The sequence below is a fragment of the Ranitomeya variabilis genome, chromosome 1 (genome assembly GCF_051348905.1).
Source record: "Ranitomeya variabilis isolate aRanVar5 chromosome 1, aRanVar5.hap1, whole genome shotgun sequence".
NCBI classification, from domain to species: domain Eukaryota; kingdom Metazoa; phylum Chordata; class Amphibia; order Anura; family Dendrobatidae; genus Ranitomeya; species Ranitomeya variabilis.
Window position 1 is genome coordinate 398,555,686 of NC_135232.1, and position 27,101 is coordinate 398,582,786.

General features: G+C 41.6%; 1 protein-coding gene across 6 annotated transcripts in view; it reads right to left on the reverse strand.

Annotated features, from left to right (window-relative positions):
* Positions 1-27,101, reverse strand: part of RFX3 (regulatory factor X3) — a 397,177-nt gene that overhangs the window by 44,220 nt on the left and 325,856 nt on the right. For all 6 annotated transcript variants that reach the window (XM_077249136.1, XM_077249135.1, XM_077249132.1 and 3 more), the window contains 3 exons: positions 22,651-22,832; positions 13,033-13,152; positions 12,294-12,415 (listed from right to left, as the gene is read on the reverse strand). In XM_077249136.1, coding sequence (XP_077105251.1) covers positions 12,294-12,415; positions 13,033-13,152; positions 22,651-22,832 — 424 coding nt within the window. The remainder of the gene's footprint in view (positions 1-12,293; positions 12,416-13,032; positions 13,153-22,650; positions 22,833-27,101) is intronic.

Sequence of the window (27,101 nt, forward strand, 5' to 3'; positions counted from 1 at the left end):
AGTATTATGGCCTCCGCGTACTCACTAATTAAAAATAAATACATAGTCAACTCTCCTCCTTTCCCTGCTGCTCCGGTCTCTGCAGTGAATCTACTCAGCAGCTCCACCGCTCCGCACAGCATGGCACACGATGAAGTGACGTCATCGCGCCCGCTGCATCAGAAGCAGAGGGGGGAATAATGGGAGAGGGAGCGTCACCTGATGCTCTCTTCTCCATCATTAATTTCAACTGTATTATCATCTATGAAGTTGATACAGTTGAATGCACAATGGGAGAGCAGAGTCGGCGCTGGCACCGGGCCCCCTGACTCACGGGACTCATAGTGGCCATGTGGTGTGCCGCTATTAGCGGCACATTACTTTCTGGGGGCCTCTAGGTGGAGTGAGGGTCCTAGGCAAATGCCTAGTTTGCATATCCGTAGCGCTGGCCCTGCGTGGTGCTGCTTAAAATTGAAGACTTGCTGCTGAGTTCTCTCAGATTATAATTTGACTATTAAGACTCAGTGGCTGTGATCAGTTTATTTTGGGGAGACTCTTTAAGAAAAATGGATGTAGAGTAACACGTGGACATATTAGGAATTATTTTCTGGCAGCTGCATTTTATTGTATAAAAAGAATTGAATAATTGTTGAACCCTTTCATGACGTTGTGATTTTTAATTTTTGTGCTTTAGTTTTCTCCTCCCTTTCTTCTAAGAGTCATAACTTTTTAAATTATTTTTCTGTCAATATGGCTACATGATAGTTATTAAGGTTGAAGGAAGACTGTAAGTCCATCTAGTTCAACCCATAGCCTAACCTAACATGCCCTAACATGTTGATCCAGAGGAAGGCAAAAAAACCCCATGTGGCAAAGAGTAACTCCAACATGGGGAAAAAAATTCCTTCCCGACTCCACATACGGCAATCAGACTAGTTCCCTGGATCAACGCCTTATCAAGGAATCTAGTATGTATACCCTGTAACATTATACTTTTCCAGAAAGGTATCCAGTCCCCTCTTAAATTTAATTAATGAATCACTCATTACAACATCATACGGCAGAGAGTTCCATAGTCTCACTGCTCTTACAGTAAAGAATCCGCGTCTGTTATTATGCTTAAACCTTCTTTCCTCCAGACGTAGAGGATGCCCCCTTGTCCCTGTCTCAGGTCTATGATTAAAAAGATCATCAGAAAGGTCTTTGTACTGTCCCCTCATATATTTATACATTAAAATAAGATCACCCCTTAGTCTTCGTTTTTCCAAACTAAATAGCCCCAAGTGTAATAACCTATCTTGGTATTGCAGACCCCCCAGTCCTCTAATAATCTTGGTCGCTCTTCTCTGCACCCGCTCCAGTTTAGCTATGTCTTTCTTATACACCGGAGACCAGAACTGTGCACAGTATTCTAAGTGTGGTCGAACTAGTGACTTGTATAGAGGTAAAATTATGTTCTCCTCATGAGCATCTATGCCTCTTTTAATACATCCCATTATTTTATTTGCCTTTGTAGCAGCTGCCTGACACTGGCCACTGAATATGAGTTTGTCATCCACCCATATACCCAGGTCTTTTTCATTGACGGTTTTGCCCAGAGTTTTAGAATTAAGCACATAGTTATACATCTTATTACTTCTACCCAAGTGCATGACCTTACATTTATCCCCATTAAAGCTCATTTGCCATTTATCAGCCCAAGCTTCTAGTTTACATAAATCATCCTGTAATATAAAATTGTCCTCCCCTGTATTGATTACCCTGCAGAGTTTAGTGTCATCTGCAAATATTGAAATTCTACTCTGAATGCCCCCTACAAGGTCATTAATAAATATGTTAAAAAGAAGAGGGCCCAATACTGACCCCTGTGGTACCCCACTGCTAACCGCAACCCAGTCCGAGTGTGCTCCATTAATAACCACCCTTTGTTTCCTATCCCTGAGCCAGCTCTCAACCCACTTACACATATTTTCCCCTATCCCCATTACTCTCATTTTATGTAACAACCTTTTGTGTGGCACCGTATCAAAAGCTTTGGAAAAGTCCATATACACTACGTCCACTGGGTTCCCTTGGTCCAGTCCGGAACTTACCTCTTCATAGAAGCTGATCAAATTAGTCTGACATGAACGGTCCCTAGTAAACCCGTGCTGATACTGGGTCATGAGGTTATTCCTCTTCAGATACTCCAGTATAGCATCCCTTAGAATGCCCTCCAGGATTTTACCCACAGTAGAGGTTAAGCTTACTGGCCTATAATTACCGAGTTCAGTTTTTGCACCTTTTTTGAATATTGGCACCACATTTGCTATACACCAGTCCTGTGGTACAGACCCTGTTATTATGGAGTCTTTAAAGATTAAAAATAATGGTCTATCAATGACTGTACTTAGTTCCTGCAGTACTCGGGGGTGTATCCCATCCGGGCCCGGAGATTTGTCAATTTTAGTTATTTTTAGACGCCGCTGTACTTCCTGCTGGGTTAAGCAGGTGACATTTAATGGGGAATTTTTATCACTAGTCATTTTGTCTGCCATGGGATTTTCTTTTGTAAATACTGATGAAAAAAAGTCATTTAGCATATTGGCTTTTTCCTCATCCTCATCCACCATTTCCCCCAGATTATTTTTAAGGGGGCCAACACTGTCATTTTTTAGTTTCTTACTATTTACATAGTTAAAGAATATTTTGGGATTATTTTTACTCTCTCTGGCAATGAGTCTCTCTGTCTCAATCTTTGCTGCCTTGATTTGCTTTTTACAGAATTTATTTAATTTTCTGTATTTATTTAATGCCTCCTCACTACCTACTTCCTTTAATTCTCTAAATGCTTTCTTTTTGTCCCTTATTGCGCCCCTTACAGCTCTATTTAGCCATATTGGTTTCCTCCTATTTCTAGTATGTTTATTCCCATACGGTATATACTGTGCACAGGTCATATCCAGGATGCTAATAAACGTCTCCCATTTTCTTTGTGTATTTTTGTGTCTCAGGATATCATCCCAGTTAATTGCACCAAGATCCTCTCTCATCTGTTGGAAATTTGCCCTCCTGAAGTTTAGTGTCCTTGTCACCCCCCTACTACCCATCTTATTAAAGGTTACATGAAAACTTATTATTTTGTGATCACTATTCCCCAAGTGACCCCCAACCCTTATATTTGATATGCGGTCTGGCCTGTTGGTTAATATTAGGTCTAGCAGTGCCCCCCTCCTTGTTGGGTCCTGAACCAGTTGTGAAAGGTAATTGTCTCTCATAGTTGTCAAAAACCGATTACCTTTGCTGGAACTGCAGGTTTCTGTTCCCCAATCTATTTCAGGGTAGTTGAAGTCCCCCATAATAATGACTTCTCCTTGAGTCGCAGCTTCATCTATTTGCTTTACGAGGATATTCTCCATTGCTTCCATTATTTTTGGAGATTTATAACAAATCCCTATCAGTAATTTATTATTTTTTCCCCCTCCCCTTATCTCCACCCACAGGGACTCCACATTTTCATTAAATTCACCTATATTATCACGCAGGATGGGTTTTAAGGAAGATTTTACATATAGACACACCCCTCCCCCTCGCTTATCTGTACGGTCATTTCTGAACAGGCTATAGCCCTGCAAGTTAACAGCCCAGTCATGGCTCTCATCCAGCCACGTCTCAGATATCCCCACCATGTCATAATTATGCTCCAACATTAGTTCTAATTCGTCCATTTTGTTGGCGAGGCTTCTGGCATTAGTATACATGCACTTGATGTTACTCTCTGTACCTCTATTCTTTCTTAAATTACTAACTGTTCTAACCCCACCCCCCCATGCCACCGCCACCCCCAACTTCCTTATTTGTGCCCAGGTCTCTATCTGCACTATCTTCCCCTCCTATAAAATGAATACCCTCCCCCCCAATCCCTAGTTTAAACACTCCTCCAACCTTCTAACCATTTTCTCCCCCAGCACAGCTGCCCCTTCCCCATTGAGGTGCAGCCCGTCCCTAGCGTAGAGCCTGTAGCCAACTGAGAAGTCGGCCCAGTTCTGCAGGAACCCAAACCCCTCCTCGTACACCAATTCTTGAGCCACTTATTAACCTCCCTAATCTCCCGTTGCCTCTCTGGCGTGGCACGTGGTACAGGCAGTATTTCGGAAAATACCACGTTGGAGGTCCTTGCTTTCAGCTTGCAGCCTAATTCCATGAAATCATCTTTAAGGACCTTCCACCTACCTCTAACTTTGTCATTTGTGCCAATGTGCACCATGACTGCTGGGTCCTCACCAGCCCCTCCCAGTAATCTGTCCACCCGATCAGCGATGTGTCGGACTCGAGCGCCAGGTAGGCAGCACACCGTCCGACGATCCCTGTCTTTGTGACAGATTGCCCTATCTGTTCCCCTAATAATTGAGTCCCCCACTACCAGCACCTGTCTGGCCTGCCTGGCTTGTTTTTTGAGCGATGAGTTGTACTTTTGAATGAGAACATTGATTTTACAATATAGTGTACTTGAAAATAAGAAAGAAAAACCCCAAGTGGGGTGAAATTGCAAAAAAAGTGCAATTCCACAATTGTTTTTTGGGTTTTTTATTTACCATGTTCACAATATGACCTGACGATATGACTCCACAGGTCACTATGACTATGCAGATACCAAACATGTATAGGCTTTTTTTCTATTTAAGTGGTGGAAAAAATTCCAAAATTTGTAAGAAAAATGTTTTTCTGCTTATGTCACCATTTTTCGAGACCTGTAGCGTTTTCATTTTGAGAGATCTGGGTCTGTATGAGGGCTTATTTTTTGCGACTAGAGCGAACGTTTTTACTGATTCTATTTTGGGGTAGATACAATGTTTAGATTACCTCTTTCGCATTTTATTACAATGTTGTGACTGACAAAAAAATGCAATTCTGGTGTTTTGATGCTTTTTCTCGTTATGCCATGTTTTATTTATTTATTTATTTTTAATTTCCACAATTTCTACTGACTTTAACCCCTTTCTGACCTCGGACGGGATAAACAGCATAGCGAGAAAAAAATTTGAAACACCAGAATTACGTTTTTTTGGTCGCCGCGACATTAAAATGCAATAACGGGCGATCAAAAGAACGTATCTGCACCAAAATGCTATAATTAAAAACGTCATCTCAGCACGCAAAAAATAATATAGATCATGAAAAATGGAGACGCTACGATGTGACGCTATGAGTTGGACCACCCACTGGACTCATGTGTACAGTTGTGCTCAAAAGTTTACATACCCAGGCAGAATTTTTGCTTTCTTGGCCTTTTTTCAGAGAATATGAATGATAACACCAAAACTTTTTCTCCACTCATGGTTAGTGGTTGGGAGAAGCTATTTATTGTCAAACTACTGTGTTTTCTCTTTTTAAATCATAATGACAGCCCAAAACATCCAAATGACCCTGATCAAAAGTCCACATATCCCATACCTTAATACCGTGTATTGCTCCGTCTAACATCAATGACAGCTGGAAGTCTATTGTGGTAGTGGATGAGGTTCTTTATTTTCTCAGATGGTAAAGCTGCCCGCTCGTCTTGGCAAAAAGTTTTGGTGTTATAATTCATATTCTCTGAAAAACTTCCAAGAAAGCAAAAATTCTGCCATGGTATGTAAACTTTTGAGCACAACTGTATATGAACTCAAGGGATTTCAATGAATAAGATACAAGTTATACTGAATCTTTTCCAACAAACCTAAATATAATACTGCTCAGCTGCTCCTTTTTTATAACCTGCTGCCCACAGATTGGACTTTCTGCACATGGCAGGTTCCTTTTAACCCACTACTTTCCAAATCAGCAATTTTCATTTTTTTTTTTTATGACAGATTTTTAATGATTTGGGTCCTAATGAATCAGAAACATAATTTGCCAAATTTTTACAAGTACGGATTTTTCAGAAAAGGGCGTCCCAATATTCAATTAAAAATGACAATGACATGATTTCCTGTTTTGAAAACATTCATTTTACAAACACAACACACAAAATTGGACCTAATTATAAAAAATATAAAATTATAGTTGCTAGAAGCAAAAGATTAGACGTCCCAAAAAAAGGACATTGGTAGATAATGGGTTAATAAAACCTACTAATATACTTTCATTCTGCATACAATTCCCTTAGCTCACACTTCCAGCGTTATTTTGCCCCAGCTAGTTGACTGGAATTTTTATTGCTAAGCCAGCATAATGTATTATATAATATATGTGTATTATATAACATAATAATAGGTTTATTATATGGCATGTATCACATTGAAAAACTGAATGTGACAGCTTTGATCGTATCTTCAAACTATAATTTCTTCCATTTAGACTGTATAACCTATATTTTTAACCAATTCTGTCTATGCATCACCTGTGATAAACAAAGAGGCTGGCTTAGCTACTGAAATGAGCAAGTCAGTCATTTCCCCTCATATACATCACCAACATAAAGAGAAAAAAACTAAATCTGTCATAACAAAGCCAGAAGACAGGTTCTGGAATTGGGACATACACACGTGGTCAAAACTGTTGGTACCCCTCATTTAATGACAGAAAAACCCAAAATGATCACAGAAATAACTTGAATCTGACAAAAGTAATAATAAATAAAAAGAAAATCTATGAAAATTAACAAGTGAAAGTCAGATAACCTTTTGAGGCAATCACTGCAATCAAATGACTGTCAATGAGACTTCTGCACCTCTCGACAGGTACTCTGCACCTCTGCTCCAGTTGTCTCGTGTTTGAAGGTTGCCTTTTTCCAGACGGCATGTTTCAGCTCTTTCCAAATATGCTCAATAGGATTTAGGTCAGGGCTCATAGAAGGCCACTTCAGAATAGTCCAATGTTTTCCTCTTAGCCATTCTTCGGTGTTTTTAACTGTGTTTTGGGTCATTATCCTGTTGCAAGACCCATGACCTGCTAATGAGACCAAGCTTTCTGACACTGGGCAGCACATTTTTCTCTAGAATCCCTTGGTAGTCTTGAGATTTCATTGCACCCTGCACAGATTCTAGACACCCTGTGCCAGATGCAGCAAAGCAACCCCAGAACTTTACAGAGCCTCCTCCATGCTTCACAGTAGGGACAGTGTTCTTTTTTTGATATACTTCTTTTTTCCATCTGCGAACATAGAGCTGATGTGCCTTGCCAAAAAGTTCAATTTTTGTCTCATCTGTCCATAGGACATTCTCCCAAAAGCTTTGTGGCTTGTCAACAGGTAGTTTGGCAAATTCCAGTCTGGCTTTTAAGTGATTTTTTTTAAACCATGGTGTCATCCTTGGTCATCTCCCATGAGGTCCACTTTTACTCATACAATGACGGATGGTGCGATCTGACACTGATGTTCCTTGAGCTTGAAGTTCACCTTTAATCTGTTTAGAAGTTTTCTGGGCTCTTTTGTTACCATTCGTATTATTCATCTCTTTGATTTGTCATCGATTTTCCTCCTGAATGCCACGTCCAGGGAGGTTGGCTACAGTCTGAATAATATGTGCAATTGTAGTCACAGGAACATCAAGCTGCTTGGAGATGGTCTTATAACTTTTACCTTTAACATGTTTGTCTATAATTTTCTTTCTAATCTCCTGAGACAACTCTTTCCTTCGCTTCCTCTGGTCCATGTTGAGTGTGATACACCCCATGTCACCAAAAAGCACAGTGAGTATCTGTAGCCCTATATACAGGCCCACTCACTGATTCCAAGATTGTAGACACCTGTGATGGTAGTTAGTGGACACATCATGATTTAACATGTCCCTTTTGTCACATTATTTTTAGGGGTACCATCATTTCTGTCCAGGCCTATTTCATGAGTTTTATTTTTTTTTTTAATTCTGTGGAAGCATCGTTGAAAAGCAATGTCTGACTTTCATTTGTTCATTTTCATAGATCTTTTATTTATTATTACTTTTGTCAGATTCAAGGTATTTCTGTGACCATTGTGGGTTTTTATGTCATTAAACGAGGAGTACCAACAATTTTGACCACATGTGTAGAGGTAGTATGTAGAATGAAAGCAGATTAGTACATGTTATTATTCTTCCTAACAACTTTCTTTGTTAAAGGACAAATCATTTAATAGATTCCATAATTATGTCCTTCAAACATGCAATAAAACCACAATGATTATAACAGGTCTGGTCTGGAGAAATAATAATGGTGATGTCCTTGCATGCAAACATCTACAGTGAGGAAAATGAGTATTTGGATACACTGCCAATTTTGCAAGTTTTCCCATCTACAAGAATGGAGATGTCTGTAATTTTTATTGTAGGTACACTTCAACTGTGAGACACAGAATCTAAAAATAAAAACCAGAAAATCACATTGCATGATGTTTACCTAATTAAATTGCATTTCATTGCATGAAATAAGTATTTGATCACCTACCAACCAGCAAGAATTCTGGCTCTCCCAGACCTTTTAGCTTTTCTGTAGGAAGCCCTCATACTCTGCACTCATTACCTGTATTAATTGCACCTGTTTAATCTCGTTACCTGTATAAAAGACACCTGTCACACACTCAATCACACTCCAACTTCTCCATCATGGCCAAGACCAAAGAGCTGTCTATGGACACCAGGGACAAAAATTGTAGACCTGCGCAAGTCTGGGATGGGCTACAGGACAATAGGTAAGCAGCTTGGTGAGAAGGCAACAACTGTTAGAAACTGGAAGAAACACAAGATGACTATCAATGTTCCTTGGTCTGGGACTCCATGTAGGATCTCGACTCATAGAGTAAAGATCATTTTGAGAAAGGTCGGGATTCAGCCCAGAACTACACGGGAGGACCTGGTCAATGACCTGAAGAGAGCTGAGACCACAGTCTCAAACATTACCATTAGCAACACAATACGCCATCATGGATTAAAATCCTGCAGGGCACGCAAGGTCCCCATGCTCACGCCAGCACATATCCAGGCCCTTTTGAAGTTTGCCAATGACCATCTGGATGATCCAGAGGAGGCATGGGATAAGATCATGTGGTCATATGACACCATAATAGAACTTTTTGGTATCAACTCCACTCCAGAAGAAAGATGAGTACAACCTCAAGGATACCATCCCAAGAGTGAAGCATGAAGGGGGAACCGTCATACTTTGGGGGTGCTTTTTTGCAAAAGGGTCAGGACAACTGCACTGTGTTGAATGGTGGATGGATGGGGTCATGTATGGAGAGATTTTGGCCAACAACCTCCTTCCCTCAGTAAGAGCATTGAAGATGGGTCGTGGCTGGGTCTTCCATAATGACAACGATGAAACACACACAGCCTACGCACCTAAGGAGTGGCTCCATAAGAAGTATTTCAAGGTCCCGAAGTAGCCTAGCCTAGCCAGTCACCAGACCTGAACCCAATAGAAAATCTTTGGAGGCAGCTGGAACTCAATGTTGCTTAGAGACAGCCCCGAAACCTGAAAGATCTGGAGAAGATCTGTATGGAGGAGTGGGCCAAAATCCCTGCTGCAATGTGTGTAAACCTGGTCAAGAATTACAGGAAACGTCTGACCTCTGCTGTTGCAAACAAAGGTTTCTATACCAAATATTAAGTACTGTTTTTCTAATGTATCAAATACTTATATCATGCACTAAAATGCAAATTAATTATGCAGAAATCATACAACGTGATTTTCTGGATTTGTTTTTAGATTCTGTCTCTCACAGTTGAAGTGTACCCATGATAAAAATTACAGACCTCACCATTCTTTGTAGGTGAGAAAACCTGCAAAATTGGCAGCATATCAAAAGACATACTAATAGGAAATTTAGATTGTGAGCCCCATCGGAGACAGCGATGATAATGTGTGCAAAACTGTAAAGCTCTGTGGAATATGTTAGCGCTATATAAAAATAAAGATAATAATTTATAAGATTATATAAAAACTTATTTGCCCACTGTATGCTTCCAATCACCCTTAGGTCTCATTCAGATGCCAGAGAGTCATGAACTTGCTTTATCAACGCGTTTCACTTAAAGAAACCAAAGTCCTTATAGTCTATGGTGCTATTCACATGTCCATTTTTTTTTGCACAGACATGTACATTTTTTCACGGATCAAAATGACCGATACTATCCTATGGTTCCATTAAATTCACGACATCGCGTTGATGGTATCAGTGTGCTGTCTGTGATTAACATTGCAATAGATGGAAGAAGCTTTGCATTTTTTTTTTTTGATCAGTGAAAATCACCGATGAATCAATGATGGTAAAACTGTCACACTGACCAAATACTGATGGAAATCAGATCCAAAACACTGATGAATAACAGTCCCTGTTTGTACATATGAGAAAACCACAGGGGTCTGAATGAGGTCTTATACATCATTCACATCTCTCTGGAAGACGTTTTAAAATTTAGCAGGTACAGTTGTATTTTGTTGTATGCTATTATTAAAAAATCATCCATGCATTGACTTTGATGTCCTCATAAAGACTGTTTAGACTACAGAGGATAAGAAATCCTGTCTGATAAAGTGGAGAGCTGTAATAGTATGTGTCAGCAGCGGCTCACTTGTCACATTTCCAGCAGGAGCTAAACACTAGGATTCCCTCTCTCATTGTTCTAGCTCCCTGCAGGCTACCACAAATGTAAGACTCAGAGGCTGTGAACTCAGGGTTCGGCAAGATGGAGAACTAAACAAGGTAAGAAGAGGACCAAAGAATGGCTCAGTAGGTGGTAAGTGAAAGCAGCCGCGGAAAAGTCAACGGCTATAGGAAGATAAAAATGCAAAGGGATGCATCTACGAACAAGCCTGTGCTTCTAAGAAGAGAATCACACCGAAAATGCATACAATAAAAAGGACAACAGACTGTGCTTAAAAAAGATAGAAGAAAGCTGAGAATAAGATACTTGGCGACATGGGATTTCCAGATGCCAAGCTCCTTAGTAACTACAGGGCACTTGGCTCTTTGTTAAAGGGTACCCCCACTTCAATCATAGTGATCTGGACTTACACTTCTCCGAACGGATGGGCAGACCTGCTGTGATCTCTATAAAAGTAGCATACACTTTTTTTTATTAGTAGTAGTATAAAAAAAAAGTTTTTAACATCATCCTGCTGTGAAAAGCTATTTCCCTGCTGCCCATTCGGGCATAATGATGTAAAAAAGCATTAAAATGGTTGCTGAAGAATTAAAAACAGTGCCACATCTGTCTACGGGTTGTGTGTGGTACTGCAGCTCATCACTATTCACGTCGATAGATCTGAGCTGCAATTCCAGATATAGACCATGGACAAGTGTGGCAGTTTCTGGAGGAAAACAGATGGATTATCCAAGATGAAAAAATCACTTTAAGGCTGCCGTCACACTAGTAGTATTTGGTCAGTATTTTACATCAGTATTTGTCAGCCAAAACCAGGAGTGGAACAAATAGAGGAAAAGTATAATAGAACATATGCACCACTTCTGCATTTATCACCCACTCCTGGTTTTGGCTTACACATGCTGATGTAAAATACTGACCAAATACTGCTAGTGTGATGGCAGCCTAAGAGGGTTACCTGTTCAGGACTTGTAAAAACAGAAAGCAGCTGTAATATTCTTACACTGAATGAGCTGTAGTCCCATGTAAGTAATGAAGGTGGGATGGCTTGAAGGGAACCTGTTATCAGGATTTCTAAAAACCTGTTGCCACCACATTCTTTAGCCTTAAAATGCATTCCTAACAAGCCCACTATATCCCCAAGCAATGGCGTATACCTAAAAAAACCTGTAATGTTATCCTGCACTGCATTATAATGAGGACCGAGTGGTCTGAAGGGTGTCTGTTATCAGAACCCTCTCTGCCTTGTAATGCCACCACTCCACATATGATTAATGTACACAGACAGCAGAGAGCCTAAGAATGCCTAAGGCTTTGCCACCTGTGTGGATGACGTAGAAGACGTCACCCACGTCACTCATAGGGAATGGAGCGGAGTTACAAGGCAGACACCCATCAGACCACTCATCTTATTGTGAAACAACAATGGACAACTACAAAGCTTTCTCTTTAAGGTATACAGTGCTGCCTGGGGGATATTGTGGGCTTGTTAGGACTGTAAGGCTGAAGAACATGGTGGCAACGTCTTTTATAGGATGAACCTCATGAAATGTTATCTTTAGGAATAGGTTGTCAATGTTATAGTAATGAACCGATATTTGTCCTCATCTTTGAAAATTCCATATCAAACTAATTACTCAGAGGAGGCAATTAGTTTTATTACTTTGTGAATGCAATAAAATGGGCTCCAACAGTAAACTAAAAGTGTGAAGAATTTTCCACAAGTGGCTACTTTTATAGCGGAGTCTGTGCTCCCGCAGTCCGGGTTCTTACCTAGGAACTGTTGGTGGTGTTGACTCTGAGCAATGACAGTTTGCTCCACTGATGCACCAGTCTGAGCTCCACTCCCAGCAAATCCATCCCCCACTCCATCCACCTTCTGCATAGGCTTGTACCTGCCAAATAAAAAAAATCTATGTTCTGATCAATGTCAAGATTACCTGATGGCTTTAATACTTCTCCTAATAGCCATTATGTTTGGACAGATTCCGTAGAAAGATGGTGTGAGACAGTGCCAGGACAAGTGGTCAGGGTCTGCTATATTTCCTCAAGACTCCTCTCATATGTGTGCTAGATTCCAGGAAAAATAACATCCAGGAAACGTTGAGTGATGTACAAATTGGAACTTCCCAGTAAAGTATAGCTTACTAAGTGCTTTGGTAACTTCCTCCGGGGTCTGATTTTCTGTGCAGCCTTCAGTCTGGTCAGGTGTTGGGCTGATTCATAACTGGGTTTAGAACAAGTGCAGGGGAGAGACTTTAGGACAGTTTCACACCAGCCCATGATTGCATCAGGCCAGTATGAAGTTCTAGAAAGGTCTATCTGTGGAAAAATCCTCTAAATAGAGAAAATTATCTAAACTCATCTACATTCTTTCAGACATAATCCTTCATTTTCTTTGAAGCAGCAAAAACACAAAAAATACTCACCACATTGGAAAAAATGAACATACTATAAAGTTTAGAATGGCCAATCAACGGCATGTATGGAACACAGAAGGGTGGGCACGCACCTTTGTTTTTGCTGCATGGGTTGCTGTCTCATAGCCATATATTGCATGTCCTCTTGTAGCCTATTAAGAGGGGAATCTGGCTTGACACGAATTCCATAGTAGTGGTATTTTGAGTTCCCCCTTTGAAAAAAAAGAAGCATTTAGTACAATATATGCATAAAGATAAAGAACAACAGACACATTCATTAGTTTGTCCATTTAAATATGTCCATTGCTTCATTTTATGTTGTTCAACTACTTCTAGAACTGTGTCCAATGGAAAGTATTGGGCATTAAAACTTAATTTGCACAACTTATTTAAATTTTTTGTCGATATGGCCTTATGAAGATTTTTTTTTGTGGGACGAGCTGTAATTTTGGAAGATATCAGTCATTTTACCATATAGTGTGTGAAGATCTGAGGTTGTGGGCAGGTTAACGATGCAACTATTTTTTCTTCCTTACGTCGATGGTTCTACAGCAAATCCAGGTAGATGGCCAAAATACATTGCCCCCAGTCCACAAAATCCCCTCCCCGGGGCCATTACTCCCACTGCCCATGTACCAGGTGACTCTCACTGTCTTCCAACTTTTTGTTGGCCCACAGATTTCGTATCTCCCACCAGTATAGCTTGTAGTCACAGTCCACACTCCTCCAGATGACAACACAACCTACGCCCATGTATCCAGGGGCAACAGAGAGTTCTTGAAATCCAGACAACAGATCCCTCAACCATCCCAACCAATTTCCAAAACTCCATAGGCCATCCATCCATGGCACCAGGACTTTAGCCTATATCCTCTCCCCCAACTTCCTGACTGAACATGTGGCTTCCTTTCTTCCATTCCCCATTTTGCTTTTAGCTCAACGAATGAAGAATATTCCAGAAGCCCATCACCTGGGATTGCATGTGAGACCCCCTGTAGTGACGGCTCCATTGGGTCTACAATCCTCATCCACACAATGGGACTCATGGCTGGAAGAACAATGGAATGATTGAGTTCCTTGATTACTAATCTTGGGTTTGACCTCATGTATGCATAAAATCTAGCATGCATGTTTTCCTCTGCTTATGTCACTGAATGGAAACATTGATTCCTGAAGCTGAACTGACCAGCAAGCAAATCTCTAATAAAACACAGTAATATTGACGCAATGGATGCTCCGTGCTTGAAAAAGTCTGCATTCCTTGGAGCCGTGGACTCCACTCTACATCCATTCGTTCAATAGTCTTTAGTAAGTGGACAGTTCCTCACATAGTGCATAAAAAAATCTGGAAACGATTCAAAGTGAGGTGAAATTGTTTTTTCACCAACACATTTTGCCATAGTTTGGGTTTTGTTTGTACAACATTAATTATGATTATAGGGGTACCAAATTTGTATACTATATATGGTACAATTTTAGTTATTTAAAAAAAATTCTAAACATTCCAGAAAAAATAAAAATGGTTTGAGTCACCATTCCCTGAGACCTATAACTCTTTTATTTTTTCATTGATGGACTTGTATTGGGGATTTTTGTTAGACAAATTGTGATACCATTTTGGAGTGAATGTGACATTTTGATAACTTTTATTACATTTTTTTGGGAAGTGTGATGACCAAAAAAATGGCAATTTTTGTGTTTCAATATTTAAAAATCTCATATTTTGATAGATTGGACTCTTATAAATGAGACAATACGAAATATGCTTATTTGGTGTTTTTTTTACGTGTCTTTATTTTTAACTTGGGGAAAAGAGGGGTGATTTAAATTTGTATGTATTGTTTAAACTTGTTTTATATTTGTAAATGCTTTTTTTCTTGTACTTTTTTCTTGTACTATATACTGTATTATGTCAGTATTGCAGCATATAGCCCTAATCACAGTCTCTTATGAAGCACAGCCACATATTGGACTCCACAGGTATACTAACATGGCAACATCAAGGACCTACTAAAAGCTTCGATGTCAATCCACTGACACAATACAATCATGTTGCAGATTGGCGGATGGTTGCCCAGAACAGACATCAGGGCAGAATCGAGCTGGTTTAAGTGCCGGTAGTCGTGATTCACAGAGGCATTCACAGCAGTCCTATCACTGCTGTTAGAGGCAGATGCCAGCTGTATTAGGCCGGTTTCACACGTCAGTGGCTCCGGTACGTGAGGTGACAGTTTCCTCACGTACCGGAGACACTGACACACGTAGACCCATAAAAATCAATGCATCTGTGCAGATGTCATTGATTTTTTGGGGACCGTGTCTCCGTGTGCCAAACACGGAGACATGTCAGTGTTCGTGGGAGCGCACGTTTTACACGGACCCAATAGAGTCAATGGGTCCGCGTAAAACACGGACCTCACACGGACATTCTCCGTCTGGGGTCCGTGTGGCGTGCCGGAGACAGCGCTACAGTAAGCGCTGTCCCCCCCACATGGTGCTGAAGCCGGTATTCATATCTTCCCTGTAGCAGCGTTTGCTATAGAGAAAATATGAAGAATAGTGTTAAAAATAAAGATCCATGTGTCCGCCGCCCCCCCACCCCCTGTGCGCCCCCCCGCTGGTCAGAAAATACTTACCCGCTCCCTCGCTCCTTCCTGGTCTGGCCGCGCCTCCTACTGTATGCGGTCACGTGGGGCCGATCATTTACAATCATGAATAGTCGGCTCCGCCCCTATGGGAGGTGGAGCCACATATTCATGACTGTAAATGATCGGGCCCACGTGACCGCATGCAGGAGAAGCCGCGGCCAGACCAGGAAGGAGCGACAGCCGACGGGGGACCCGGGTAAGTATTTTCTGACCAGCGGGGGGGCGCACAGGGGGTGGGGGGGCGGCGGACACCTAAATCTTTATTTTTAACACTATTCTTCATATTTTCTCTGCAGCAAACGCTACTGCAGAGAGGATATGAATCGCAGCTTCAGCACCATGCAGAGTGGGTACCACACGCTCCGTGTGGTACCCACTCGCCATACGGGCGGCACACGTGTGCCGCAGGTATGGCCTCCGTGAGTTCCCAGGCACACGGACACGGATAACTCCGGTACCGATTTATTCCGGTACCGGAATTATCTGGACGTGTGGGACAGCCCTTACACAGCAAACATCTGTCCAGGCTGCTGTAGGATCAGATGCTGAGTCGTCACAACCCAACCCAGATCATTCATGGTAGCAAGAGCTGAATGTTTCACATAAGATTTTCTAATCCTGCATCTACTTCTGACCTTAAAGGAATGGATCAATTTAATGCCCAGAAGAAACCTTTCTCATAATTCAAATCATTTCCTTGATGTAATTTCTTATCAGTTTCCATCCAATATGAGAATTTAATCAGTGAATTCCAAAATAGTTCTAATGATGGTGAATGGTCTACGTATGCTGGGGCAGGCAAAACAGGACATAATAGATATATATGTGAAAGAGCCTAAAGTGTGACATAAACTGCTAGATAATCTATTACACTTCATTCTAATTAGCCAGAGCATGAGAAGGAACGAACGATTCTTATAATCCTGACTGTCAGCATGAAAACCTATTAAATAAGCAAGCTAATTATAATTACTCGACCCTAGAATTGTATGTATGTAATAAGAAAATAGGTAGTATATAGCTTAATAGAAATGAAATGCTCCAGCACTGATTGATGTTATATAAGGCAGATGTAGGCGGTTTAGGGTAGCGTTTATATCTTACAAAGCTAACAATCCGCCATGTATTTGAAGTTAATGATATGTTATAGGCATGGTAATCTGTTTGCCATATAAATATCTCAATTTATAATCGCATCATAATATAAACAGACAATAAGGGATCCAATCTGCAATGTCAGCATCAAATAAACAGTGCTATATATTTCTTTTACTGTATATAAAATGTGGGGTTCCTAGGAGCACTAAAGGGGTTATTCAACATATAAACACAAATTAAATCAACCGTGAATGTAAATTATTTTTTAAAAAAGTAGTACTTCTTACCTATTTTTACCTGTGATGATCCGGAGTTCACCATGTCTACTTTTGTTTACATGCAGCTGGCAAGAAACGCGGCAGCCAATCAGTTTCTATTGCGGTCATGTGCCATACTACTAGTATCACTCCCAACCATGAGTGGTATTGATAAGTGGCATTGAACATAACTATGGTCACTGATCGGCTGCAGCGGTCATGCGCCAGTCGCATATAAACAAAGATAAGCTCCACTGGGGGATCAGCACTGGACGCCCAGAAACAGAATGTTATTGGGCCATTTCATGAAGACTGGTGTTGTGAATCCTAGTCTTAATGAAGGGCTCACTGGAGTACAATTCATTGTCAAATACAACAAAACTTAATGAATTTGGCACGACTTTTCAGTGCCTTTCACCTTGTTGCCTTGCCATGACTGAAAACCAGAAATGCTACTACAGTCAGGTTTCTGATTTATTGGCAGTGACTCTATAAATTCCCTAATAAACAGGCAACCCCCACATGTATTCAGGCTGTCTAGCAGCCGCAAATCATGCAGCAGCGTCTACAAAAACTAAATCTCCGAGCATGCTCGGGAAATCTCAAGTAACGAGCATACTCGCTCATCACTAGTTTTCAGCAATACTAAATATGTGTATTTTTTAATTTATTTTTAATAGGGCAAAAGGGGGGGGGTGATTAGAACATTTACATTTTTTTCACTTTTTACTGTATTTCTTGGTCTCGTTAGTGGACTTGAACCTACAATCATCTGATTGCTTGTTATACATAGCAGTCTAACAGTATTGCTATGTACAGCGAAAATCATAGATTCATAGAAAGTTAGAGTTGGAAGGGACCTCCAGGGTCATCGTGTCCAACCCCCTGCTCAATGCAGGAATCATAGTGTCCAATGAACGCCAGCTACCGGTTGGCTTTCAAAGGAGTACTGTAATGACAAGCACTGTCCTGGCAACCCACCGGCACCCCGTGATCATGTCACGGGTGCGCCAATGGGTGCATAGACTGACGCCCCCCATCGGCGCATGTTAAATGCCACTGTCAGATATTGACAGCGGCATTTGACAGGTTAATAGCCTCTCATTAGGAATGAGCGGACCTGTGGAAGTTTGAGTTCTGGTACCCGACCTGAACTTTAGTCCAAAGTTTGGTTCGGGTACCAGAACTCTACCTGAACTTGAACCTGAACCCAAATCCCTTTGGAGCTGGAAAATTCCTCCCTCTCTTAAGTTCAAGTTCGCTCATCTCTACCTGTCATTTGTTAGAGGCAGATGATGGCTAAATAATTCAGCCATCAACTGCCAGGAAAGATGAGGCTCGGCTTGCAAAATTGCATTAAAGTCAGGGACCCAACATATGTTGTAACTGTACATCATATGTTGGGAAGGGGTTAAAGAAGATCAAAAAAGCATATTTCTTCATCAAAAATATCAATGTAATCAGTATTACAGTGCCATTACAGCCATAGCTTTACTTTATATTACAGATTCTCTTTAAGGAGGTTAATCTTAATAAAAAGGATTTCAGAAATCAATTTTTGCACTTGCTCTTGCAAAACTAAGCAAATTCTAATGTTTCAAGCAAATAAGAATATTTTTGCTCAAAAAATGTCAACAAAAAAAGGCTAATATCCGTTAGTTTTAGCATTAAGGACATTAAAGGGAACCTGTCAAGTGAAAAAAACTATTAACCTGCAGATTAATAGCGTTCTGAACCTGCCCGGTGCCCACACTTAGACTCCCTCTGCCGGGAGGAAATTAACTTCATTCCTTCTGGTAGCATTTGGGTTTCAGTCACGGGGCACCACCGGCCCGGGTTCAATCACAGCAGATGTAACAATGCCCCCGATCCTGACAGTTGGCCCCAATGCTGAGCAGGGCATATGGTTATTTTGTTTCTGTCTTTTTTTCTGTCTGTTTGATGCCAACTTATACTCTGGTTCATTTTTTGCGAGATAGTTATAGGTTTCTGAATTTAGTACAGGACATTACATTTAAATAGCTTCCCATTTGCTGTGGGTTCATGTTCAAGACCCGGTGCTGCTTGGCCCCTATTCACACAGGAGGTCAGTATGACATAGGGTAAGGTTTTAATACTAGAGGTTAGGACCATCCAGAATTTGGGTACACCGTGATACTGATGGGATGGTGTTTACTAAGTACCCTATGCAGTAGCGTAGCTACCGGGGGGGCAGAGGGGGCCATCGCCCCGGGCCCCGCGCTTTGAGGGGGCCCACCCGGAGCTACGATACTGTAACTGCATCGGCGCGCACAGCGCGCCGATGCAGTTACATTCTGCGGCAGAGCAGGGAGAATCGATCTCCCTGCTCTGCCGCTATGGGGCCCCTGAGCAGGCGGGGGGGCCCGGTGCCAGCAGTGGGCCCCCCGCCCGTCATTGCATGCTGAGCTGTATCGGCGGCATCTAGCCGATACAGCTCACCGCAGTGATGAGGGAAGGAGCATAGCCTCCCATCATCCCCCACGTCTGACAGCGGGTGCGATGACGTCATCGCCCAGCGCCCGCTGTCAGATGAGCGGGAGCAGGAGCAGGAAGCACCGCTGGAACAAGGAGTTAGAGAGGTGAGTATTTATTTTACTGTGTTTTTCTATGGGGTTGCCTTATTCTACAGGATCTGCCTATAGGGGGGAGTGCTGCCTTATTCTACAGGATCTGCCTATAGGGGGAGAGTGCTGCCTTATTCTATAGGATCTGCCTATAGGGGGGAGTGCTGCCTTATTCTGCAGGATCTGCCTATAGGGGGGGGGTGCTGCCTTATTCTATAGGATCTGCCTATAGGGGGGAGTGCTGCCTTATTCTGCAGGATCTGCCTATAGGGGGGAGTGCTGCCTTATTCTATAGGATCTGCCTATAGGGGGGAGTGCTGCCTTATTCTGCAGGATCTGCCTATAGGGGGGAGTGCTGCCTTATTCTATAGGATCTGCCTATAGGGGGGAGTGCTGCCTTATTGTGCAGGATCTGCCTATTGGGGGGGGGGGTGTTGCCTTATTCTGCAGGATCTGCCTATATGGGGGAGTGCTGCCTTATTCTGCAGGATCTGCCTATAGGGGGGAGTGCTGCCTTATTCTGCAGGATCTGCCTATAGGGGGGAGAGCTGCCTTATTCTGCAGGATCTGCCTATAAGGGGGGGGGGAGTGCTGCCTTATTCTGCAGGATCTGCCTATAGGGGGGAGTGCTGCCTTATTCTGCAGGATCTGCCTATAGGGGGGGGAGTGCTGCCTTATTCTGCAGGATCTGCCTATAGGGGGGAGTGATGCCCTATTCTGCAGGATCTGCCTATAGGGGGGGGGGGAGTGCTGCCTTATTCTGCAGGATCTGCCTATAGGGAGGACTGCTGCCTTATTCTGCAGGATCTGCCTATGGGGGGGGGAGTGCTGCCTTATTCTGCAGGATCTGCCTATAGGGGGGGGGTGCTGCCTTATTTTGCAGGATCTGCCTATAGGGGGGAGTGCTGCCTTATTCTACAGGATCTGCCTATGGGGGGGAGTGCTGCCTTATTCTGCAGGATCTGCCTATAGGGGGGAGAGCTGCCTTATTCTACAGGATCTGCCTATGGGGGGTGCTGCCTTATTCTACAGGATCTGCTTATGGGGGGGTGCTGCCTTATACTACAGGGTCTGCCTATGGGGGGTGCTTTAGAATTTAGAGGGTACAGAGAACCACAGAGTAGGTGCAGTAATAGGGTCACATACGGCAGCAGCGGCTCAGTATTGGGGTATCAGGGGCAGTAATAAGGACATATATGGCAGCAGCGGCTCAGTATTGGGGTATCAGGGGCAGTAATAAGGACACATACGGCAGCAGCGGCTCAGTATTGGGGTATCAGGGGCAGTAATAGGGACACATACGGCAGCAGCGGCTCAGTATTGGGGTATCAGGTGCAGTAATAGGGACACATACGGCAGCAGAGGCTCAGTATTGGGGTATCAGGTGCAGTAATAGGGACACATACGGCAGCAGCGGCTCAGTATTGGGGTATCAGGTGCAGTAATAGGGACACATACGGCAGCAGCGGCTCAGTATTGGGGTATCAGGTGCAGTAATAGGGTCACATACGGCAGCAGCGGCTCAGTATTGGGGTATCAGGTGCAGTAATAAGGACACATACGGCAGCAGCGGCTCAGTATTGGGGTATCAGGTGCAGTAATAGGGACACATACGGCAGCAGCGGCTCAGTATTGGGGTATCAGGTGCAGTAATAGGGTCACATACGGCAGCAGCGGCTCAGTATTGGGGTATCAGGTGCAGTAATAAGGACACATACGGCAGCAGCGGCTCAGTATTGGGGTATCAGGTGCAGTAATAGGGACACATACGGCAGCAGCCGCTCAGTATTGGGGTATCAGGGGCAGTAATAGGGACACATACGGCAGCAGCGGCTCAGTATTGGGGTATCAGGGGCAGTAATAGGGACACATACGGCAGCAGCGGCTCAGTATTGGGGTATCAGGTGCAGTAATAAGGACACACACGGCAGCAGCGGCTCAGTATTGGGGTATCAGGTGCAGTAATAAGGACACACACGGCAGCAGCGGCTCAGTATTGGGGTATCAGGTGCAGTAATAGGGACACATACGGCAGCAGTGGCTCAGTATTGCGGTATCAGCAGGATGAAGGGTTTGTACAGGTTAGGAATAGATGGTGATGGGGCTGGAATGTGAGAAGTGAAATGTGTCTTTGTTGTATTCTCGGCAGGTGAGTCGTTGCTGGAAGAAGTTGTCATGTCGGTCTGGGCCAGATGGAAAAGACGGGAAAAGTGACGATTCCATCATAAAGGACGTCAGCGGTAAGACATTATCTGTAAATGTGCTGTGATCTCTTATATGTTCTGTAGGACTGGTATTTGGTATTTACCACTGACCATATGGTGGTAATATCCATGTTGGTCGTTATATAGAGATTATCTTCAGTAATAGCGCGGTCATCTGCTGAGGTTCTCCTCCACTATTAGGGGGCGTCATCGAGTTGTAATCAAGGTTAACTGGTTAGGGGCCCACTCAGAAGCTTCGCCCCCCCTGGACCAAAACCCTAGCTACGCCTCTGACCCTATGTTATTTATATTCAGTAATGCTTTTACTTTTACAGCAGGGTATATGTTTATTTTGTTTCTGTCTTGGGTTTTGTCAGTTCTATAAAAGACCTTGGATAGCTGGAGTCCCTGTTGGGAGATTTTGAATGGGGCCATGAAGTTTCAAGTTACGTCACAGGAAAAGGTGACCATCATCCCTCTACAAATATGCTGGACTGCCATGTATTGATTAAATATCATCACATTGTATGGAAACATAATCTATGACATAGCATACCTCTTTCCAGTTTTAACATTTCTATCTGAATTTATAAAAAACATAGTTTTTAAATACTTATCGCTGAGTAAGGGTATGTGCACATATTTTTCTGCACCATAAATGAGCGAGATGGCAGTAAAAACGTATATAATGTAAAATGCGCTAGTTTTTTACGCATTTTTTCTTGCACTTTTTGTCTCCATTCATTTGAATGGGTGCAGAAACGCTGAAGGAATTAACATTCTGCATATTAAAAAAAAAAAAAAAAAACACTTTGATGTTTCAAATCCATAAGGAAAAAAATAAATATCATATGCATGAGATTTCTTAAAAATCGGGGCAAAAACCCAACCCAACCCAACAAAATTCCCCATACAAACCTGGTTCCCAGTCTTCTTGTTCGGAGACCCATGAAAATGGAGCGGATAAGTTTTCCAAAGGATGCAGCATTGACTGGATCTAGTTTGTGCTCCTGACAGTGCCTAAGGTAATGATTGTATAGGGTACTTCTGGGGAGACTAACCCCTTCAGCAGTCTCGTAGTTATCCAGCAGCCACTGGAGCTAAAACAGAACAAAGGTGTGCTCAATTATCTATACTTAACATACACATATTACTGAGAGCAATCAAACAGATAACAAAAAGATAAAGTTACTTATGATTCAGGACATATAAACGATGCAAATTGCTGTTGTGAACATCACACTCTTAAAAAGGCATAATGCAACTACTCAATAAACCAAACTAACAGAGCACTGATATGAGTAATAAAACGGCTAATAGTAGCATTTGATCTTTTTCGCTATTATACAAGTCCAGCCTTTGAATTAAAATGATGCTAGAAAGTGCAATTGCATTCATTTACAAGCAGCTGGAGATCGGCAATTTAATCTCTTTGCTCCAGTTATCAGGCAGTGCTTCCAATTTCCCCTAGTAGGCATTAGTTTTATAATTATACCCGCTAGAGAACGGCTTGTATTTGCAATTGTTGTATGGGTAACATTTTTGTACATTTGCCGATTTGCTTTTATGCATTTGTTTTCCTTTTTTTACAAAATAATCTAAGAAGAGTCAAAAATAATCTTAAAAAAATAGTTTACATTGGAAAAATACAAAAGCAAATATATCAGAAAGGTTTGTGATTTGTAACGTTGAGGAAGCTTCAGTGGGAGGCACATTTCATTACAGGGGTATGCCTTCATGCCAACAAAGCCAACCTCAAAAAGGAAGCCATTTAGTTTTATTTCAAGAAAGAAGGAATAAAAAAATCGAGAAATGGCGTATCAACTACAACAGGTCAACAAAAGGCTCTACATTATTCTTTAGCAATAGCTCATACTATAACATACAGGCAACATAGGATGCCTGAGCTGCTAATGGACTGCTCTAATGGCGTATTTCTACGTGGTTATATCACAGCATAAGGCTGCCTATATTCTCGTATCTGAGAAAATTGGGAAAATTATGCTAATTACACTCTGCTCAGAGTTAGATCTGAGTTGGATCATAGTGGGATCCGATTTTCTTATATGAGGAGAAGATGGGAAAAAAGGACAAAAAAAATATTCTCCATCTACTCCATCTGTCAGTCCGTGGAAATCAGACTGCAATTAAATATCATCTGAGTGCGGTCCGATATTTCCCACAGACTCATTGACTTGCATGGCCAAGTCCAATCTGATAATTGGATCCAAGTCAAGCATGTTGTGATTTTTTTTGGGGGGCTCGGACAGAGAAGAAAATCGAACATGTGCACAGCTCCATAGATTAACATTGGCCCGAGTGTGATCCGATGTTTTGTCGGATCGCACTAGGACTGAAAATATGCTCGTCTGTACAAGCTCTAATACAAAGTTATAGCGTAATATGAAATTACACTTGGCAGAAATATTATTTGTACATTTATGTATACACTAGTAATTGCACTTAAAGGGTTTGTCCGTTGAAAACAAGTTGTCACCTATTAAGCAATAAAGGTCTGACCGCTGAGATTCACATCGATCTGGCAAAATGGGAAATTTTGATCCCGAATGTTTAACTTCAGAATGGCGTAGCAGTGTGTATGGAGACAGCAGCTCCATTTATTCTCTATAGGGCTGCTGTAGAAAGCTAAGCACAAGAGTTCGGCAGCTCCGTGAAGAATGAATGGGGCAGCAGTCGAGAATATGCACTGCTGCTCCATTTTAATGGGGATGAAAGTGCCCATTCTGCCGATCGGTGTGGGTTCCAGCGGTCAGACCCCCAATCAATAAATTACACAGGTCAACAAAAAAAATTTTTTTTTCTGGTGTCCAAAATATTTTAATGAATTTGGGGTATTTTTGGGGTGCTGATTCTGAATATGCTATCAGTTTTGCCAGATTGGCTCAAGTTTTTGACATTTTTGGTATCTTATTTATAGCACTTGTTGGTAAATGCGACGCATCATCTCATTAATTTCTTTGGTTTAGTACTTGAACTGAGCAGTTCTCAATATAGTTTTGTGTTAATTAGTGTTCTAAAAGTTTGTTCATAGCTTGATTTTTGCACTAACTTTATGTTGTTGTCTGTTTTCCAGTGAAAAGCATGAACTCATCAAGAAGAAGTTGTCTTAACGATCCAGACTCATTCTGTTACATTTGTGGTGAATACACACTGCCAAAACATAGAAGAAACATAACAGACTTCGTAAAAAAAGTGTATTTTGCCTATTTTGGGGTTATGCTTGGGGACCAAGACAAGTTTTGGGCACCACACATAGTGTGCAAAGCATGTATCGAATTATTACGAAAATGGAGCAAAGGACAAAGAAAAAGCTTCAAATTTGGTGTTCCAATGGTGCGGAGAGAGCCAAAAAATCATCACGATGACTGTTATTTATGGTAAACACAGGTACAGGCACATCTTCACAATGAGGGACAGGCCTTCTTGCAGATTCCATGTTACTCCCATTTTTGTTTCTTATGCTTATTGAATCCTTGCACTTGCACTGCACAGAAATAACAGTCATCATGATGATTTTTTGGCTCTCTCCACACCATTGGAACACCAAATTTGAAGCTTTTTCTTTGTCCTTTGCTCCATTTTCGTAATAATTCGATACATGCTTTGCACACTATGTGTGGTGCCCAAAACTTGTCTTGGTCCCCAAGCATAACCCCAAAATAGGCAAAATACACTTTTTTTTACGAAGTCTGTTATGTTTCTTCTATGTTTTGGCAGTGTGTATTCACCACAAATGTAACAGAATGAGTCTAGATCGTTAAGACAACTTCTTCTTGATGAGTTCATGCTTTTCACTGGAAAACAGACAACAACATAAAGTTAGTGCAAAAATCAAGCTATGAACAAACTTTTAGAACACTAATTAACACAAAACTATATTGAGAACTGCTCAGTTCAAGTACTAATCCAAAGAAATTAATGAGATGATGCGTCGCATTTACCAACAAGTGCTATAAATAAGATACCAAAAATGTCAAAAACTTGAGCCAATCTGGCAAAACTGATGACATATTCAGAATCAGCACCCCAAAAATACCCTAAATTCGATGAAATATCTTTGGCACCAAAAATGCTGTTGACCAGTGTTATCATCTAACCAAAAGGTAAGAAATAACTTGTTTTCACAGGATAACTCCATTAATAACTAAAACATGTAGCAGAAATTCTGTTTTATTTTAAAAAAGTATAATGTGTCATAGTCTTACAAGTAACATTATTTAAAGGTTTATTACTTTAAAAAGAGTAAGCTGCTAAAAAAGTAACAAATATATATTAATGGTTTCCAACTATTCTCAACCACACGCCTACACACAACGTGAAAATTTCCTACTCTATTACACTTTTTTATGCACTTGCAATAATTTGTATTTACAATGACCTAATGTTCCAAGGAAAGGGAACATCATATTAGACTGTGGGTGGATGATAGCTAGTGATAAGCAACAGATAATTTGCACATTTGATTTTTAAAGTCTGGACATTTGGTAAAGAAAATTGTAATGAAAAAAAACAAACACAAACAAATAGAAAAACAGGTTTAAGTTCAGAAGAATTCGTACAACAGTTTAAATAATTAAAGGGCCTTATAAACATAGTGTCTACTTGTATGCATAGGAGTATATGAAAGTACTCCTTACATTATATATTACAGTGGAATGAAGACAGCTTAGGATACATGCATTTATTACACATTAATATAAAACTCCCAACTGTCCATAAAAAGAACCTGTCAGCAAGATTGTGCTGAGTAACCAACAAACAGAGTCAGATCGGCACATGGATTACAATGATTCCTTGTTTGATGAAATCCATCTTGTGGTTGTTGTTCAGTTTTCAGTTAATGAGATTCTTGTGCTTCGGGCAGGCCATATTCATCTGTATGGCTTATGACAGGTCCCTCAGTGACCTGCCACCTAATTTACTTACTGATTATGCAGGCGCCATCTTGGTGGAGACAAATTGTTGTGCAGTTGCATCTATCCCGACTTTGGGGTCAGCTGCGGAACTATCAGGGCCTGCCCTGGAGTAGTACCTGGTGGCTACATGCAGCTCAAGCCTAACTCCACAATCAGGTGCGCTAGTGAAAACCAGGTAGCCACCTAACCATGCCCCTCCAGGGTAAGTCCAGCCTATGGCACAGTAGGTCCGCAACCCACCATCGTAACATAATGTTTATGCAGCTGTTGCTATTGATAGGGTGATGGAATATTACTATTTAATGCTAGTATCCACACATTTTGTGGCCGTCACTAAACTACTTTGGTCCACGATAGCTAGTCATAAACTGCATGATATCCTGTTTAACTTTTCATTATTGAATATCATCCTGCATATACTCTAATATAAAG